This window comes from Perognathus longimembris, chromosome 1 (assembly GCF_023159225.1).
Source record: "Perognathus longimembris pacificus isolate PPM17 chromosome 1, ASM2315922v1, whole genome shotgun sequence".
In the NCBI taxonomy this organism is placed as follows: Eukaryota; Metazoa; Chordata; class Mammalia; order Rodentia; family Heteromyidae; genus Perognathus; species Perognathus longimembris.
Genome location: NC_063161.1, coordinates 159,245,393 through 159,265,444, shown reverse-complemented (window position 1 = coordinate 159,265,444; position 20,052 = coordinate 159,245,393). Strand labels below are relative to the sequence as shown.

Genomic DNA, 20,052 nt, shown 5'->3' with positions numbered 1-20,052 from the left:
GCCTTGAGCAAGAAGAAGCCAGGGACAGTGCTCAGGCCCTGAGTCCAAGCCCCAGGACTGGCCAAAAAAAAAAAAAAAAATTTTTAGGCAGGTGCCAGTGGCTTGTGCCGTCTAATCGTAACTGCTCAGGAGGCTGCGACCTGGAGGATTGCTGCCCACGGCCACTGTAGGCAAAGACGTTTGCAAGCCTCCCATCCAAAATAATCAGCGAAACTCAGGATTGGAGGTATGGCTCAAGTGGTAGAGTGGACTACAACAAAGGAAAAAAACAAGAGGAAGAGAAAGGAAAACCATTGTAGCAATTTTAGCACAGTGCATAGATTAGCTCACTGCTATAGGAGGCTCCCGGGCACAGAAGTCTGGCTAAATGACCATTTATCTAAAACATTCTAGAGGATCTACTAGTCTGATGAAGAACATTGAATGACACAGTTGAGTCCTTCCAAAGTTTTCTCAGAGAGCGAAAACTATAATTTTAGATCTTAATACCATTCTGAGAGGGAAACAGGCTCAGGTGTGTCTTCAGGTAGCTTCCCTTGTTTGCCCTGATTTCAGGCAGTATACCAGATGACCAGCTCCTTTGCCTTTTTTCTGTGTTTTCTGTAGCCCTGGTTGATTTACTTCCTCTTACAATATATAATTTTAAACAGACTTCGTAAAGGAATAAATATCCTTATCTCGACTCCTGGACGTCTAGTGGATCATATAAAATCCACAAAGAACATTCATTTTAGCCGGATCCAGTGGCTGGTTTTGGATGAAGCAGACAGGTGAGGCTTATCTGGGGGGCGGGGCATGTGGGAGAAGGGGCTGTCTGCCATCTTGGTGGCACCCGCTGAAGCCCCTTAGCGTCACATTTGTTCTCCATATAGATGATGCTAGTTCTTTTCTCGCAATTCCAGGATCTTGGATTTGGGTTTTGAGAAGGACATCACAGTGATACTCAATGCTGTCAATGCTGAGTGCCAGAAGCGGCAGAATGTCTTACTGTCAGCAACGCTCACAGAAGGTGACGAAGACGGGCTTCCTTCTTTGTGTGTGTTTGAGAGAGAGAGAGAGACAGACGCACGCCATTGCTGGGGCCTGAACTCAGGGCCTGGGCGTTTGCCCTTAGCTTTCTGCACTCAAGGCTGGCACTCTGCCACTTGAGCCACAGCTCCACTTTCAGCATTTTGGTGATTAATTGGAAATCAGTCTCATGCACTTACCTGCCTGGGCTGTCTTTGAACTCTGACCTCAGATCTCAGCCTCCTGAGTAGCTAGGATTATAGGTCTGAGCTACCAGTACCTGCCCTGCTTTGTCATGAGGTTTCTTTTGAGGTGCAGCTCAGAGAGAGCAGAGCCCTGGCTGTCAGGATGGGGTCTCCTTTCCGTGTCACTTTTCTCCTCATTGACAATGTGGTGTGGCTCCTTTCTGACTCCCACACTCAGGTCATGGAAATTCTTAGCTCTTTTTTGTTTTGTTTTGTTTTTTCCAGTCCTGGGCCTTGAAATCAGGGCCTGAGCACTGTCCCTGGCTTCTTTTTGCCCAAGGCTAGCACTCTGCCACTTGAGCCACAGCGCCACTTCTGGTTTTTTCTATAAATGTGGTGCTGAGGAATTGAACCCAGGGCTTCGTGTATACGAGGCAAGCACTCTTGCCACTTGGCCACATTCCCAGCCCCTCTTAGCTGTTTTATGGATGGGAAAATGAAGGCTTGGAAAACAGTTCCACTTAGCCACCTCGCTGTGCAAGAGTCATTGTGTAGACTGCACGCTCGCTTCCACGGCCTTCTGTTTGGTTTACCTGATTTGCCAGGCCACAGAAGGAAGGCCCTGAGAAGGCCTGTGTCCAGATGCCTGTGGGAAGCCGTTTTAATCCAGTGCTTTGTCACTTGACCAGAACATTCTTCTGGAGGGTGGAAGTGGGCATGCGCGGGTGGGGATGTCCTTTGGGATGGGTAGGCAGTTTCAGATCACGGGGTCATTAGGCTGTGTTCTCCTCTACCAGCGTGGCAACGGGCCACTCTGTGCTGGGACATCCTCACATTCCACTCGGGTGGGTGCTCTAGCAGTGTACACATGTCACCAACTTCCTTTGTTCTTTTCACTTGTTATCCAAGGCGTAACACGGCTAGCTGACATCAGTTTGCACAATCCAGTCAGTGTTTCTGTCCTGGAAAGAAGCCACGAGCAGTGTAACCGAGAGGGCAAAGTCGTCCCTGAAGCCATCCCTCCTCAGGCCCGCGATGGGGGAGGCAGCTTCGCCATACCCGAGAGCCTCGACCAGCACGTGACACTGGTTCCCAGCAAACTGCGGCTGGTCTGCCTGGCGGCCTTTGTTCTTCAGAAATGCGAGGTAGGACTGCAGCCTAGACCTGGCCCGGCCCGCGGATGCAGACGTTAATACGTAGCCATTTAGTTAGAAGCTCCAGAATCACGCGAAAGCATCTGAGGGCTAGGATAGTCTCAGAGACCTGACATTCGCGCAGCCCTTGAGACCGTTTTCAGGCGAAGGTTGACCCAGGTGGCAGCGTGCAAGACGTGAGGCAAGTGCAGGGGTTTGTGCTTAGTATTCTTTTTTTTTTTTTTTTGGCCAGTCCTGGGCCTTGGACTCAGGGCCTGAGCACTGTCCCTGGCTTCTTCCCGCTCAAGGCTAGCACTCCGCCACTTGAGCCACAGCGCCGCTTCTGGCCGTTTTCTGTATATGTGGTGCTGGGGAATCGAACCTAGGGCCTCGTGTATCCGAGGCAGGCACTCTTGCCACTAGGCTATATCCCCAGCCCTGTGCTTAGTATTCTTGACAAATCCTAGTGTTGGTATCTGTATGTGCCAGGTTCATGAGACAATGTGTGGACACGTGGGAAGATGGTAGGTTTTAGGGCTCGAGGGTGAAGCTTCAAGACGCATCACTTCTGCAAAGGACCATGCCAGGCACCGTGGCAGGTAGCCAGCCCAGAGTGAAGGAAAGGACAGCTAAGGCAGGGCTAACACCTGGAAGACATTTGGTTTTCTGTTTGAGATTAGAACTGTGTCTTTTTCTTTTCCTGTGGTGTTTGCACAGTGGAATATAGATGTTGCTATTCTCTTTTTTAATAATTCAAAGCGGTGTCACCCATGTCTCCAAATCAGAGCGCGTGAACATGTACTTTAGAGAAATAACTCATTTTGGAGTCACTCTAGCTTCAAGTGGTCTGCTTGCTTTTCCCCTTTGTGTCCGTACAGTTTGAAAAGGACCAGAAGATGATTGTCTTTTTCTCGAGCTGCGAGCTGGTGGAGTTCCACTACAGCCTCTTCCTCCACACCCTGCTCAGCAGCTCCAGAGCCCCGGCCGCAGCGGGGCGGTTGCCATCTGCCTCCTCGAGATTAAAATTCCTGCGGCTGCACGGCAGCATGGAGCAGGAGGTGAGCACTCCCCTCCCACGTGGCACTGGGCCCTGGGTGGAAATGGAAACTCGTCCTCCACGCTCGCACACCCTGTGTCCCTCACACACTCCACTGCCCCGGGAGAACTAGCCGAAACTGGGAGGGAACCACTGGGGCCAGAAGACCCTCCCTGCTGGGTGGACGGGGGCCCTATTGTTCCCGCTTGCTCCTGCTCCGGAGCCGGCCTCTCCCTCCCGGGAGCTCACAGGCCCAGTTTGGCCTGCGTCTACCTCAGCCAGCTGTTACGGCAACAGTACCACTAAGTAGCTGGCACCAGGGAAGGGTTTTGCCTTTTTAGTACCCAGTGTGTAATTAGGGCTTGATGTCTTCAAATTAAGAGCATTAATGGAGCTAAATTGTGGATCCCATATGGTACTGCTGAGCGCGACTGCTGTCATTGTCAACAAGACACAGCGCTGCTCTCTGAGCACTTTGGGTTGGGAGAGGGTACCGCGCACCAGCAAGCTCCGGGTCCCAGTTCTTCCTGGTCACAGTAAGGTTTGTGTTCCTGAGGAAGAGAACCCCTTCCGCCTACTTTTTAGTATTTGCCTACAGGTCTCATTCCACGGCTGCTAATGAGGCCATCCGTGGAGGGGCGCGTGGAGCATGGCGGTGCGGGTTCCTGCTGGGACTTGGAAAGCAAGGACCAGCAGCTTGGAAATAGCCACCTTGTCCTCAAAGAGAGGTTACCAGGCAGCCTGGAAGACTAGGAAGAATCGGAGGAAGATGGTCTAGGACTAGACGACTCTTTTAGAGCTAAAAAAAAAAAAAAAAAAGACTCCTGTCTGACTGGTCCTAAACATGTCCAGCCCTTCTTGTTTTCTTCGCGCTCTTTTGTTTTAGAAACCCCTGAGCGGAAGGTGGCCTTGCTCTAGGTCACTCCCGATCACAGCTTATTTGCTCCTAGCCTACAGAGAAGAGAATATTATTTGTTGACTTTTACCTTCATCTCCCTGATTCATGTGAATTTGTTAGTTTCATTCTTTAGTGAAGTTTATGGGATGGGGTTTTGTTTTTAAACTCTTGGATCCTCTGGGTCTTTGTTCACCTGAGCCGTTCTGTGGGGCTGGTCTAGGGTGATGGAGCTGTCTTTGTTCACCTGAGCTGTTCTGTGGGGCTGGTCTAGGGTGATGGAGCTGTCTTTGTTCACCTGAGCTGTTCTGTGGGGCTGGTCTAGGGTGATAGAGCTGTCTTTGTTCATCTGAGCCGTTCTACAGGGCGGTCTGAAGATGATGGCGCTGGCCATGGACTTGGAAGCCTAGGAGTGTTAATAGATCGTGGAAAGGAGTCTCTGGTTACGTGATCTCATGGGGATGATGGTGGTGTGGCCTGGTGTAGCTTTAATCTCTTAGGAATAGTGTGGCTTATTTGTGGTTTAGCAATATTAGCATTTAGCCTTCACTGCCTCCTCATGAGCCAGGAGAGAAAGCAGAAGATAGCATCTCTGCCTCTCCTTGCCTAAGTACCGGGGTTACGTGTCTTCTCAGATTACACTGAAACCATTGCCCATTTCCAGTGTGCTTCTCACAGGATTTTTTGTGGGCTGGACAGTGCAAATGTGAAAAACAAGCTTTTGGTAAAGATTAGTGGCAACTGTCTCTGTTCACTATACTAATCTAGGTGGCTCCAGACTTCCAGTCACGTGACAGATGCAGGTGAGCGATCAGAAAGATGTCCGAGGGTGTAGGCTGTACCAGAGTGAAAGGGGAGATCTTGCTTTTTTGTCTTTCCAGTTTTTAATCATTCGATTCTCTGTTTGCCGCTGACTGGTCTTCCGTGCTGGCAGTACTATAATAAGCACACTTCAGTGGTGCCTGGCCAGGGAGCAGTGAAAAATGTACATAGGAGCCAGGCACCATGACTCAGGCCTGTAATCCTAGCTACTCAGGAGGCTGAGAGCTGAAGATCGCACTTCAAAGCCATCCCAGGCAGGAAAATCCATGAGACTCCTATCTCCTATTAACCACCAGAAAACCTGAAGTGGTGCTGTGCCCCAAAGTGGGAGAGTGCCAGCCTTAAGCAAAAGAGCTCAGGGACAGGCCCCCAGCTCAAGCCCCACCATTGAACACCCCCCCCCCCCCGAAAGTACCTAGTAAGTTGGGTACTGGTGGCTCACGCTTGTAATCCTACTCAGGAGACTGAGATCTGAGGATCACGGTTCAAAGCCAGCCTGGGCAAGAAACTCCATGAGACTCTTACCTCCAATAAACTACTCAAAAAGAGCCAGAAGTGGCACTATGGCTCAAGTGGTAGAGTGCTTGCCTTGAGCAAAAGAAGCTTAGGGACAACATCAGACCCAGAGTTAAAGCCCCTGAACTGGCCAAAAAAAAAAGGATATATATATGGTTCGTGTTTGAAAGCCAGGCCAGGCAGGAAAGTCCGTGAGACTTATAATTACTCCTCCCGCCCCCCCCCCCCCCAAAAAAAAGCCAGAAGTAGAGCTGGGCTCAAGTGGTAGATCATTAGCCTTGAGAAAAAAGCAAGCAAGCTCAGGGACAGTGCGTAGGCCTTGAGTTCAAGCTTCAGGACTGACGTGAGAGGTGCTCGTGTCAGCACTATACTGGTTGTAATAGAGAGAGATGGAGACAAGACCAGTTGCCAGTAGGAGGACATTGGTCATAGTTGAACCCCATTTCACCACAGCGTGCTGTGGTCTTTGAGTGGTTATTGGCATGAAAAGGTGCTTGTGTTCAATTAATAGATAATAAAAGCACATTACTCGAATACACGTAGTAGGTCACTGTATTTGGTCCTGGTACACAGAGGAGGGCTTGGGAAACACCAGGGTGTTGCTACCAGTGGAGATTTGCCTTGGTGGTGGGAGAATTTTATATTCTTCCTTTAACTCAAGTGTACTTGTTCTACAGCTGAATGTCATTTTAATAAAGCAGATGTATAGGATTTCATTTCATTTGTGTGTGTGCGCGTATACACACACACACAGACACTTAAGTTTAGTAGCTGGGCATTAGTGGTTCATGCCTATAATCCTAACTACTCAGAAGTCTGAGATCTGAGGATCACCATTCACAGCCAGCCCAGGCAGAAAAGCCCAGGAGACTCTTAGGGTTAATTAACCAGCAAAAAGCTGGCAGTAGAGGTATGGCTCAAGTAATAGAGCACCAGCTTTAAGCAAAAATGTTAAAGGACGGTGCTCAGACTTTGAGTTTAAGCCCCAGTACTGGCACAAAGTAATAATAACTTTAAAAAAAAAAACAAATTAAAATTTCTGCCCTGTACGGAGAGTTGATGCTGCTTCATTCCCCTCAACCACTTGTAATGCGGGCGGGGCCACGTCCCGGCTCCTGTTAGGAGCCATTTGTGAGCAAGATGCCTCAGCTGTGTTGAATGGTTGAAACTTTCTATGGTGAGAACGCTGCTGCTTTGCCGTCATCTCCAGGGTCCAGTCCATAAGCACAGTCCTCTTTGCTGTCAGGCCATCCTATACCTGAAAGCAGCTAGTGCAACAGAAAAACAGGAAGGCCGTGGAAATCTAAGCCTACCTTGCCAGTTATCTCAGTCTGTAAGGCCCTTTTTCACCTTGTTTTTGCAGGAGAGAACAGCGGTGTTTCAAGAATTCTCCCGTTCCAAAACAGGTGTCCTCCTGTGCACGGTATGTATCCATTGCGCTTCTCCACCCGAAGGTTGCTTCCTGCAGTGGTGCTCGTCATGTCCAGTCTCTTGACACTGTCCTGTGTCTAGCCCCCCAGAGAGCTGCAATACTAGGGTCCAGTGGTGTGGCTGATTTCGCCACACCGCTGGCTTGTCACTTGCCTGCCACACAGAGCCGGCTGCCACTGTTCCGAAGACTTGGCAATTTGCTCACTAATAGTGGCAGCTGTTAGTCTGAAAAGGTGTGAATCTTAGCAGTTTCTAGCCACCAAAAACTTGTAAATTACAGCTATCGGGAGTAATTAGAGCTGAGAAAGTCTTTCCACTACAAAATGACCCTGCTTGCCTGTGTTCACCCTAAAGGAAGGCAGCTGCGCTGGGGTGTCTGTTTATCGCTGGCCCTGCAGTTTTCAGGGCCAGTTCACTCGGCCTCAGTCTCTGCCGTCTCCCACCGTGGCTTCGTCATCACACCTCTGACCTTGAGTGCACATTCCTGGTGCTCTTTCAAGATTGAAAGCTCACCCTTCAGTGGCCTCCCCACCACCACAGTTGCCCCCTCCCCAGTTAACACTATCTTCTGCCTGTGCCACTTGTATGACGTCACTTAAGCCCAAAGAGTTACTGCAGACACTCCTGTATACGCAGTCACGAAACCACAGAAACAAGGACTTTGCCGTCTGGATGCCTCATTTAATAGAGCTGCTCCTTAAGGCACTGCTACACGTTTAGTTTTAAAGGTAGCCAAGACTTGAGTTTATGGGTCAGGTGAGCTGTGTGTGTATGCGTGAGTGTGTGTGTGTGCACATAGGCTGTTCCACAGGAAGGCCTGCCTGGAAGCCGGCTTATCCCTGTGACGGGAGCCCGGCTGATGAGGCACCGTTCAGCTCTGAGGATAGTCTACTCTGGAATACTTGCCTCCTAAGGAGACTGGCAGCTCAGCAGGCAGCCCTTCCCTTGGTGAAGCCAGCCTTCCAGCCAGGCACTTGTGTTTGTGCTGAACCCATATGTAAAGATGGAATCCAAATATCTGTTTGTCTTCAGCAGTGATGTTCTTCAACTCGACACCTACCTGTTGCCTCTCACCCCACTTCCTTCTTGCTTTCTAGTCAGGAGCTCAACAAGTCCCTCTTTCAGTTCCCCTTAAATGTCTTTCTCAGGCCTTTCTAGCCTGAGCCTTTGTACATGCTCTTCCTTCTGAAAAACCTACCCCGACGTTGGCTGACCCTCACTTAGATCTCAGCTTTCCTTCACTTTCCCAGAAAATGAACTCTAACCCCAGTTCTTCCCGGGCAGGCGTCCCTGGTGCAGGTGGCATCTCTCACTGATGGCTGTACCTGCTGTGATGTCATCATGCCAGATCCTGAGTGCCAGGGACTAGGATTTGGTTCTCAGTTCCACCCTACTGTCTAACCCAGAGCCTGCACACAGTAGACACACGGCATTTGTGGTCTGGTTGGGTGGAGAGAAGGGGCTCCAGGGGCTTCGTGCTGAGAACCATCAGAGGATGCTTGGTCCTCAGGACCAAGCAGGGCTTACCTCTTCATCCATCTAGAGTTCTCTAAAGAGTAAATGCTACAGATTTTTTTCTATGGAAACACAAAGCAGCCGGAATTTGGGTTAGGATAGGAACAAGTATTATGCCTTTCACCCTTAAGATCTTGGCATTACTGGTTTACAGATGATTCTGTGCTCCGCAGACATGAGTAGATTTGGGTTACATTTCCAGTAGCTATGATGGGGAGAAGATCACTCTGAGATGCAGTTCTTAGTGGTGCTATAAGCACATGACCACCTTCCTTGTTCTATCTGGCTGACAAAGTCACCTAGACAGACCACTCTGGGCAGAGCACAGCACCTTAACCGACCCCCTGCAGAGCGAGCACTCTCACAATCTGATCTCCCCACAGCCTCTTGGCCGTGGCCTTTGGCCTCGCAGGTTACCCCAGTGTGCAATGAGTGTGCAGCCCTCCTGGGCTCCCAGGTAAAGATTACTGGATCAGGATTGGGTAGGGCTTCTTTCTGTGCCAGAACACAGCCGCAGAAGAGATGAGTTCTTTCCTAGCCCTCAGTATTTCTGCTACTTCAGCCGTATTTGTTTGCTTGAGCTCAACACCTCTGGCATCTGAGAGCCACAGGGTGTGTGAGACACACATGCCATGATAGATGCTGCTCAGGTGGGGCCGTTTCTGCCACTGTGTCCTTTTAAGCCGCCTGTTGCTTGCCAGGCTATCCGAACGCTCTCCAGGAGCCTCCGTGGCGTTAATGAGGACGAGGCAGAGCCTGGACGAGCTGGCTGCTTTTGACAAAGGGGAGTCATGTTGTTCATTGTTGTGTGGGGATCTTCCCCTCTTTAGGCCATACCATTAGCCACTTAAGTTTTTCACCCCAAGATCCTTTTCAGATGGCCAAAGAAAATAGGGAAATGGTGATATAATCACACAAAAGCCTGCGGTGTCCTTCACTGTGCTAACAGTTTTCTGCCCGCCCTGTCATCTTAGGTGCGTACGTGTTCATCTTAATTACACGCATCTTAAAAGCGGGCCCTTTTGTCACTTTGGGCAGATCTCTGAGGACCTGGGCCAGGGCGGGAGGGCATTCATTTAGACAGAGCTGAAGGGCTCTGGTGGCAGGAGACCAGTCTGTAAAGGATACCCTCTTTGCCTTGGCAGCGTGGTTTTCGCATCTTCTGGAAAATGAGGTATGCAAAAAAGACGAGGAGGGTATGGGGATCAGGAGGAAAGATTTTGTTGGAAGTTCAAGACCTGTTTTCCCAAATGGAATTAGAAAACCAAAGGAATCAGATGTCTACAAAATAGTATTTCTTCTTGCTTCCGGGCAGAAACTCACCTTGAGCCAAAGGGAGAAACTAGCCTTCAGTGCCCCTTGTTTGTCGACCCTGCTGCAGTGGGGTTTCCCGGTCACCCCGTGGTCGGCTTTCTCTTGGAATATTTGTTCTTGCTTTTCCCCAGTCGGGTAGAATACAGTGACCTCAGAAATGAGCTGGGACTGCTGTCCTGGGGCCCCTGCAATGTGGCTCGAGGTCCAGCTCCTACCCCATGTCTCGAGATTCCTCTAAGTCCCCTGAGCTGCCTCCACGGTTTTGAAACGCGCTGCTGTGTCTGTGCCGTTCTTAATTTCCTCTCCTCCTGGGGAAATTTCCACCGTGCCAGGCTCCACGAGACAAAGGAGCTGCGCTGGAAGTCACAAGAATGTCAGTCAGCGCCCCAAACAGATGTAGACTTCTTTGCATTTCTCTCGGGGTGCTTCTCAGGTAAAGTTTATCTTTTCCACTTTATTTCACTGGTGTTCGTAGAAGGATCATTTGGAGATTGTTTGATGTTTACTCAGTTACACTAACTCGTGTTGCCAGTTTTTTGGCGGCTCCAGCCAAGATCTCTTGCCTCTGACAGCTTCTGTACTCTCCCCTTCCTCCTCTGATTACGCAGCCCAATCTGTCACCCGGACAACGGGGGCCTGTACCCTGCTGATGGCTTTCCACACACGGCAGTAATGACTTTTGGCAGGCCGGGAAGGCGTCAGAGGCGAGTTTGTGCGTCCCTTCTCAGAGAGACGGCAGGCCCCCTCTCCCTGTTAGTAAAAGCACTTTGTGAGGTTCTTGGGTAAATAAATGAGTCATTTTAATCCAACTGACAGGCTGGCACCTGAGCAAGCTGCCTTCCATCTGTACTCCTGGGTCTCGTGGAGCCAGCCAGTTGTCGAGCCCGGCCTGCAAGGCCTCACAAGTGAGTGTCTTTCAGAGCTGACTTTAGTGGTTCTTTTGCCCTAATTAGGTTAAAGGAATAAAATTGAGTGCAGTCAGACTTAAGTTCTAAGAGCAGAGAGAGGGCAGAGAACTGAATCCTTGCAGGTCAGTTATCTGCTCATCTAGTACAGCCGGCTGACGGCCTTGGAGAAAGTTAGGGGCCTCGCCTGCTTCTCTTCTCTGCAGGCCCTGCCCAGGGGCTGAAAGGAGCAGGAAGTCTACCCCCAAACTGCCTGCACCCTTCTTACTTCCATGGGACACTGTGGATTCTGAGGTCTTGGACTGTTGTTCACACGTTCTGCCGCCTGTGTTCTTCACAACCTCCTGAGGTGGTGGACAGTATGGTCTTAGAGCCACCATAGGTGGGCGGAGGGCTGGCAGCCTTTGCAGATCGGCCTGCTCCTGGTGCCACCAGCGTGGGTGGGCCAGCGCTCCCCGTTCTATACCAGCGCTGTGCCGCCCCTGCCTCTCTGGAAGCCGGGCTGAGAGCAGTCCAAGGCAATGGTGAGATTCAACCCGGACAAGAAGACGTGAGTGGCAGCAGTGTGTGGCTTCCAGGAATACTCCACCCTACCCGAGGAGGAGCCATAGCTGGGTTGTGTACACCTGCTGTAATCCTCGCACTCAGGGCTAAGGCAGGGGATTCTTGTGCTCAAAAGCAGCCTGGGCTTGGGCTTCCTCACGGTTTCAGCATGTTTGGACTCAGAGATTCTCAAATGCCATATGCTGTTTTCCTGTTTTGTCTGTTTCCTGGTGGAATAGACTAAACCAGTGAGTATTGAATTTGTTACTAAGTCTGTCTGCAAAGCTCAGGCAGCCAGCCCATTGTCTGTGTGTCTCTCTCATTTGCAGAGCCCTTAAATGCAACGAATCATTTCTTAACAAGCTGCTTGCAGTTTTTGTAAAGATGTGGACAGATAGTGTAGGAAAGCCAGTCCTGCTCCCCTTAAACAGAGAACATCCTGAATTGTGTTCTCAAAGCTACAAGCCCCAGAACACCTGCCTTAGGCTCTCAGAGCACATAGAAGCTGCCAGAAACATTTTTGTGAGCGCTTGGCACACGTACACATTAACTTCACATACATACTCAACCCCAGCCGATCTTGGGTTGAGGGGAAGGTGTCCCCCTGGGGGAGCATTGGACGATGATGGGGTGGGGAGCAGGCTCCTTACAGAGATGGGCCTCGGGTTATTTTTCACAAAATCTTGTGCATCCAAATCCTTATTGGTCCTTTTTATTTGAAGTGGTGGGGTGGGGAACTGGTCTTTACAGAAGAATTTCTTAGCTGTGAAATAGATGGGTTGATAGAAAGTTGTCCCTTGCCGCCATCGCGGTAACAGTTGGCACAGACGGGGCACATCAGAGGAAGCTGAAGCCCTTAGTAAAATGCTTCCCAGAGGGTGTTCACGTGGCCTCCTCATGTCAGAGCTGGGGACCCCGTGGACTCCAGTGGTGGAACACGGCAGTACCTTCCAGGACAGGCCACCTGGACAGCTGTGGTGCTGTAAGAAGCCTGCACTTGGCTGAGATTGTGTCTAAGCCTCTACCATGAGGGTCAGTGCAGTGTTTGCTGAAGACACCTGGACTCCTCCAGAATGACCATCTCCCAAGGCTTAGTGAGTCAGTAAACAGCCAGGGCTCCCTCCCAGGTAAGGGAGTCTAAAGACTCGAGGGCCTGGCCCGTCACTGCTGGACTAGCACATTTGTCGCGGTTTTCTTCTGAGACCACTGTATTTCCTGTTATACTTGCCTTACACTCCTTACAGCAGACAAGGGTGCGTCCTGTCCACTTGGCTGCTCTTCCCTGTGTGTAGATAACTATGGTTACAGGATCTGGGCTTTTTTCTTCTGCTAGTTTCTCTTTGAAATAGAAGCAAATGTTTGTATTTTCCAAACTTTACCCCAAATGGCCCATGACATCATTTGGCATAGGACAGGTCTTATGAATATATATGCGCTTCTTGTCAACTGCCCACAGCTGTCTGCCAGAACTGAGAATTTTTTATGGCCTGAAAATGATGTTATAAGTATGCAAATGGCCCTTGGCAGGAAAATGATTTCCTACCCCTGTAACATAGAGTACATCCCGGAGATTCTTAGTACAGAAGAATGTTGGTTCCTCTCATAGCTGTATGTCACTTTATTTGGAGTGTAGCTCTGTTATTCAGCCTGTCTCCTCACATACAGTACTGAAGGAATAGCCAGCCTTGCAGAATGTGGTATGTTTTTGTAGAAGGGCGGTTGCTCAGGATTGAAGGGCAGGTGCATGTGCAACTTGGCTGGATCTTACAAACTCCCTGCCGCAGAGTTCTGTGCCACTTTTGTTCCCACCAGCAGTGTTGGAAGGACAAGGCCCCTCCCTCGGTTGGCAGCGTGCAGTGTGATCTAGCGTGACCTTGGGAGAGCAGAGCAGGCCTTGGGAGAGCAGAGCAGGCCTGACCCGAGGCCTCTTTCCACTTAGCTGGGCCCCTGACAGGTTCGTCCCTCCCTGGATTTTGTTTCTTCACCTGTCACACGGGGTCATAGTTCTGAGCGTTACTCAAGATACTGCGGATAAAGGGTAAATGCAGCAAGTGGTGCAGAGCAAGTGCCTAGGAGTGCTGTCTGGTGGCGTCTTGTCATGGCAGCTGCGCTTGGAGATTAATGCTGAGCTCAAAGTACTGTTAAAGACTGGAAATTTCATTTTCTAGTCTCTGCCAGATTGTTGTGAGATCTGGGCGGCCAGTTGAAAAGAAAAAATAATCTCCATTGATGTATAGTGAGGTGTCTGGAATGATGAACTGGCTTGGCCTGTGTTCTGGCTTAGCCATCAGAAGGGGCAGCAGGTTGCTGAGCCTGGCAGGGACAGCCCTCCATACACGCTCTGCAGTTTCCCTTCAGAGTCAGCACCTTGAGGAGGAACATTCCAGAAGCAAGTGCAGAGCTGTGTTAGGCATTGCTAATGGGTAAGGCTTGGGGTAGTAATCCATCGGTGCATTTATTGTTAGTGGCATTTACTTATGTTAGCGAGATGGAACCCAGGGCATAAGCTAGGCAAGCTCCAGCTCTGTAAGTAGCTTTTCTGTTAAGATGTAAATTAGTGAAAACATAGTAGAAACTTTTTGGATTTTGTTTTTCTTTTGAGACAGTCTCCCACTATGCAGCCCAGGCTGATCTCAACTCAAGGCCCTGTCTGTTTCCTGAGTGCTGGGTACAGGCATGTACTATTACTTCCAGCAAAGTGTTTAGAATTCTTCCATGACACACTGACAGTTGTAGTTTAACTTCTTGGGCTGCCCTGCAGATTGTGTTCTTTTAGTGAGTTATGAAAGGGCTCTGTATGATTTAGGAACCTGTCCTAAGTCAGAGTTTTAAGTACCAGTAGACTTTATTCAGTGCATCTCTGAGCTGCCTGAAATTGTGTGCAAATAGCGCTATCTGTGCATGTGTGTTTGTGTATGTGTGCACATGTTGTAGGATGGACAAGCCCTCCCTCAGAATTTATATTACAAATGTATCCATGAATACCCCCCACCCCCCCAAAAAAAATAAAAGTTCAGAAACTGTCTTAAACCATATTCTGTCTTATTTTGAAGGATGTTGCAGCTCGGGGCTTAGATCTCCCACAAGTCACATGGATTGTTCAGGTAATTTTCCAGTGGTGAAGATATGGGCTTGAGGCAGGAATATGATCATGAGCAGATGCACTGGCTTAAAGTAGAATCGTTGCTACCCTCTTGGGTGTTGCCCTGGTAACCGGGCAGCCAGCCTTGTCTGCACAGCTCTCCTGACATCTTTCCTGACCCAGCCCACCTGCCCCAGCCACCGTGTGCAGTTGTGGCGGGAAGTGGCAGCCTCTCCTGCCTCCCAGATGTAACTCCTGCGACAGACCAAAGTTTCAACAGCTCCAAAATACAGGGCATTATCTGAGCCCTCAGGAGGCCTCATTGTGTTCAGAAGGAGGTGGCTCAGCCATCCTGAGAGCCATGTCTGTACACTGACCTGCAGGGAGCAATTAAACTCCTGACAGTATCTTACATGAGCCTCCAGCCTTAGACGCCTTGCCAGAGGGTACAGGTGTTAGCACTAGAGTCAAGTGGGTTTAATTTTGTCTTTTCTTTTTGTTAGTCTGCAGAATAGCATTTTTAAGCCAGTCTGTGAGGGCCAGGGGACACGTGGCCTGTTTTCGTGAGTCATGGTTTCTTCACGCTTGGGTGGGATTTCATGCCTGTCTCTGCCCAGCAGATCTGGTCTGCTTGTCACAGATGATTACATTGGGAGTAGAGGCCTTGTTTCTTCTTTCCTGCTGGCCAGACAGCAAGTGGAAGAGAAGAGGGCAGGATGATCAGAATGTGCAGATGCCAGGCAGCGGCCGTAGAGCGCACCAGCCGGGACTGTTGAGCGGTTGACTGTATAGCCTCCATGGCACATCCACCGTGGTCCTCTGACTGCGATTGTGTAGCAGCAAAGAAAAACAAAAACATGTGGTCACTTAGCTTTCATGATGACAACGTCACTGCTAAAGATGTCCTAAAATATGCTGCCTGAGGCCAGCGCTGGCGGCTCATGCCTGCAATCCTAGCTACTCCGGAGGCTCAGATCTGATGGTGTTGGTTTGAAGTCAGCCTAGGCAGGAAAGTCCCTAAGACTCATATCCAATTAAACACCAAAAAGCCGGACATGGTGCTGTGGCTCAGTGGTAGAACACTAGCCTTTAGCACTAAAGCTCAGGGGTAGCACCCAAGCCCCGAGTTCAAGCCTTGTGTGTTCTGCTGAGTCAGGAGCACCCTCCTGGGGGCAGAAGCCTGCCTCCCCTGCCACTACCAGCTGTCCTGCCATTGCCACCTGCCATGAGCCCAGCAGCAGAACAGACTCCGCCAGCGCTGTGGTTGGCCTGCTCCATCCTCGGCTGCGGCTGCCCAGTGTCCTCTGTTAGTTACCTCATGCCCGCCGCTCCCTCCGCAGAGGAAGTGGGCCAAGGTCACGTGGTTGTCCAGCCTGCATCATCGCCTCGCCCTGCCACCTCGGTGAAAGATGCAAACAGGAAAATGAGGAGACCTGTGGAGAAGTAAAATTAAAAAGGGCATATTGGAGTGAGATATTGAGTGATATTGGCCACCATTCACAAGTGCATGTCAGGGCCCTGTTACTTCAGCGTAGCCGGGAGTCTCAGGGTTGAGTGACTTCTTGTGATTGTGTTTTGAGTAACCACAGCACCGATTCTCATTCTCAGGCTACCTGGAGGCAGGTGAGGGGTATTACACTTCCAGTTAATGGCAGTCCCTTGATGTGTGAATACCTTCATTTCTGTTCCCCTCTTTAGTACAACGCCCCGTCCTCACCTGCAGAGTACATCCACCGGATTGGGAGAAGCGCCCGGATTGGCTGCCCTGGGAGCAGCCTGCTCATGCTGGCGCCTTCGGAGGCAGAATATGTCAACTCGCTGGCTTCTCACAAAATCAAGTGAGTCAGAAACCTGAGCGGGGTTTCAGCTGATCTCACCTAATTAACTTTCTGACGCTTTTTCCAGCGGCTAGACCTTGTAAGCTGCTGAAGAGCCATTAACCCTTGTGATCCCTAAACGAGTCCCAGAATAGCCAGTGGCAACCACCCAAACCCTCACCCTCACTACATCAGCACCTGACAGTCCGCATCACATTGCCATGCTAAGTTGTGGAGCGTCTGTCGCACTTGGTTTTCATGACACGGGTCTACATCTCGTTTCTCCTCTCCACAGTGGAAAGGCACGGCCTCGAGTCAGCAGCCTAGCATCTCAACGACCCCTTTTACACACAGTCTTTATTTCTGTGCTCATTGTTTTATAGCATCAGATTTGTTTTTTGTTTTTAACATGAAAATAATGCTGGACTGGGAACGTGGCTCAGTGGTGGAGCGCTTGCCTAGCGTGCATGAAGCCCTGGGTTCGATTCCTCAGCACCACATAAACAGAAAAGGCCAGAAGTGGCGCTGTGGCCCAAATGGTAGAGTGCTAGCCTTGAGCAAAAAAAGCTCAGTGATAGTGCCCAGTCCCTGAGTTCAAACCCCAGGACTGGCCAAAAAAAAAAGCGGGGGGGGGGGGCTTTTTATTGATCACACAATTCCCTTCCCCCAGGATAATAAGCCAGATTAGTTGGGATGGGGGTGGGGGGTCCAATGCAGCCAAATCAACACATAAGCTACCCTGGGTCTCCCAGCTGCCCTCTTGGGTGTGGCAGAGCTAGCCAGCCTCATGCTCCTGTGAACAGCCAGGGCTCCAGGCCTGGCCAGCTGGCCCTCCAGGATGGGCTGGACAGCTTCGTGGAAATGATGCGCCTGGCCACAGACGGGAATCTGTCTTGTTTTCCATAAATTCCATGGTCCTAATGGTGGGCACAAGAGTTGCTTCATTTTGCTTCTGAACCTGGGCTTGAACCCAGAGGGTGCTGTCACTCGGCTTCCTTGCTCGTCCACGCTTAATCCAAGTAAAGTCTTAGCAACTTGTCTGCCTAGGCTGACTCTGAACCATAGTACCCTAGGTTTCATCTCTCTTAGCTAGGATTATAGGTGTGGACCACTGGTACCTGGCAACACACAGTTTTGTTTTGTTTTGTTTTTTGCCTGTCCTGGGCCTTGGACTCAGGGCCTGAGCACTGTTCCCTGGCTTCTTTTTGCTCAAGGCTAGCACTCTGCCACTTGAGCCACAGCGCCACTTCTGGCCGTTTTCTGTATATGTGGTGCTGGGGAATCGAATCCAGGGCTTCATGTATAGGAGGCGAGCACGCTTGCCACTAGGCCATATTCCCAGCCCCCAATACACAGTTTTTGACATGGATTTGCTTAGGAGAACTTAGGCTCCCGCAGAGCGCATGGATCATGTTCTGGGAAGCACGAGATGAGCCTGTGCTTGCCCGTGGTGTGGAGCCCATCGTGCTCGGCCGCAGCCCTGGCCTCCCCGGTGCCGAGAAGCAGCTGGGCTCTGCGTACGCCCGGCCGTGGTGATACCAAGTGAACCTGACTTCCTCCTTACGCGCCCTGTGTTTTAGGCAAAACATCATATGAAACCACGGCATTTTTCCCCTAAAGTACGAAGCTGAGAAAGTCGTATTATACTTCAGAGCAGAAATGTCCCAGGCAGACTTGGGAACCAGGTCTCAAGGTGGTATGCAGAACCAACTACAGGCCCCCCTCTCCCTCTTCCTTGCCGAACTTTGTCCTAGGGATTTTGTATACACATAGAAAGTGGGGCCGGGCACCAGTGGTGCCTGTAATCCCAGCCACTCGGGAGGCTGAGACCTGAGGAGCTCCGTTCAAAGCCAGCCTGGGCAGGAAAGTCCGTGGACCTCTTACCTCCAATTAACCACCAGAAAGCCAGAAGTGGCGCTGTGGCTCAAGTTCTAGAGCACTAGCCTTGAGCTGAGGGAGAACACCCCGGCCCAGAGCTAAAGCCCCACAACTGACAAAATAGCAAAAGGTTTTGGGGAGCTCTGTGTTGGGGTGCCCTGGTAGATTCCAGCCACAGGAGAACATTTTGGCACTGTACTTAGCAACCTGTTGACCTCCACCTTTCTCTCCTTTTCTTCCCCTTTTAGCTTAGATCTGCAGGTTCCTTCCCTTCCTGCTCCTTCCCATTGTCCATGTTGGGTTAGCCCTGTGCCCACATACTTGGTAATGACCTAAGAAAATGAAGGAGGTCACATTTAGAGGTCACAGGGTGGTTGTTCCTTGCCAGAGCTGAGAGTCCTACCCCTGTTGTCACATTCAGATGAGTCTCTGTGCGGAGTGGAGACAGGACCCTAAACATTGAAAGGAGAAACACAGTGGTCACCCAATCTGCCATTATTGGTGAGCAGCGTATGTCGTTTGCAATGAGCTGGTCAGGAGAGCAGTGTGCTGTGCTTGTGTGAAACTCAGCATGAAGTCTGTCCACAAAAGAAGTGGCCACTCCGGCGGCTAGTGCCTTGGCCTTCACACTGTGAGGACGCTGGGGACGGCTCAGGAGAGCTGGGCAAGGACGAGAAGGCATTTAGGGACAGGTTTTCCAGGCTGTGTAAGAACCTTTCTGCAAGGAGTCAGGTCCTACCAAGCCCTTCTTGCTGCCATTTGCCCTCAACACTCACCGCCTGTGGCTAGCCAGAGAGTGGAAGCCGGGTTATTCCCTGATAGCATGCCTCACACTTGTCATAGCTGCCTGAGGAAAGACCCTGCATAGCTTACCTATGTCTAGATCGTGTCTTTGATGTAAAATGAAGTAAATTCTCATATGAAGTAGTTGCAGAGCATGCAGTGGGAAGAAGCAGCCAGGAACATTTATGGAATCCAGAAGAAGGAGCACCCTAAATAGTAAAGGAAGGGGTGTGTGTGTGTGTGTGTGTGTGTGTGTGTGTGTGTGTGTGTGTGTGTGTGTGTTGCCATCCCTGAGAGTGCAGGAGCCAGGCAGCAGGATACTGGGCGGCTGATGAATTGCAAGGAAGATTCGGGAAGGCAGGCCGAGGCTCCCGGCAGCAAGGGCATCACAACAAATTGCTGGCTGCCTTCATGTGCAGGCGCTGTGGAACCCACCCTGACAATTTAATTTAGCAGACTGGGCAAGAGACAGGTGCCCTGGGCCGCGCTGCTTTGCTTCTGCGTCCTTTTGACTTCTTTGTATTTCCCAACTCCTGAACTTTCTACTTCCCCTTTAAGGGTATCACTAATGAAAGTCATTGCTGCGTTATTAAAATGTAAATGCCTCATCAAACGTGTATTTCTTAGATCTGGTGGAAGACAGTTCCCTGAATTTATTTTTCTATCTTTTTCCCCAGCAAGGTGGGGTAATTCAGATCTGTTGATAGGAACCATAAATAATCACAGTGGACTCCCTTTGTTCCTTGGAAGCAGTGATTTCTTAGAAATAGGAAAGGCGGCCCTTTTAAGCTGTAAATCATTCCAGTTTATTCTCGGTTCCTCCCGATTTGCTTAGGGCATGCGGCCCCCCAGGTCTGTCTGGGTGCCTGCCGGCTCAGGATAGCAGCCCTCCCTATATGCACAGATGTGCAGTTCTTTTCCGTGGGCTTGTTCGGTTTTTGTATTTCTGGCTGTGAATGGCATTATTCTTCCTTTTTCCATCTTAAGATTCCACTCCAAGGTCTTCTCTTTCTCTTTCATTTGTGTTCCACTCCCCACCCAAGCAAGGGGCATGTAGGAAGCCAATGAGAGAGAAGACCATAGTTCTGGGCCATATTTTCCCCTTGAGGTTTCCAGAGAAAAGAGCAGGTTCAGCTGCTGTACCTTGCCGCCAGCCCCTGGGGTTGGGGGACCATTCCCAGGGGTGTCG

At 50.4% G+C, this 20,052-nt stretch overlaps 1 protein-coding gene across 2 annotated transcripts in view; it reads left to right on the top strand.

Moving 5' to 3' along the window:
• Positions 1-20,052, top strand: part of Ddx31 (DEAD-box helicase 31) — a 66,238-nt gene that overhangs the window by 19,245 nt on the left and 26,941 nt on the right. For both annotated transcript variants that reach the window (XM_048345521.1, XM_048345512.1), the window contains 7 exons: positions 651-770; positions 903-1,009; positions 2,103-2,338; positions 3,205-3,384; positions 6,959-7,018; positions 14,357-14,407; positions 16,084-16,223. In XM_048345521.1, the coding sequence (XP_048201478.1) occupies positions 651-770; positions 903-1,009; positions 2,103-2,338; positions 3,205-3,384; positions 6,959-7,018; positions 14,357-14,407; positions 16,084-16,223 (894 nt within the window). The remainder of the gene's footprint in view (positions 1-650; positions 771-902; positions 1,010-2,102; positions 2,339-3,204; positions 3,385-6,958; positions 7,019-14,356; positions 14,408-16,083; positions 16,224-20,052) is intronic.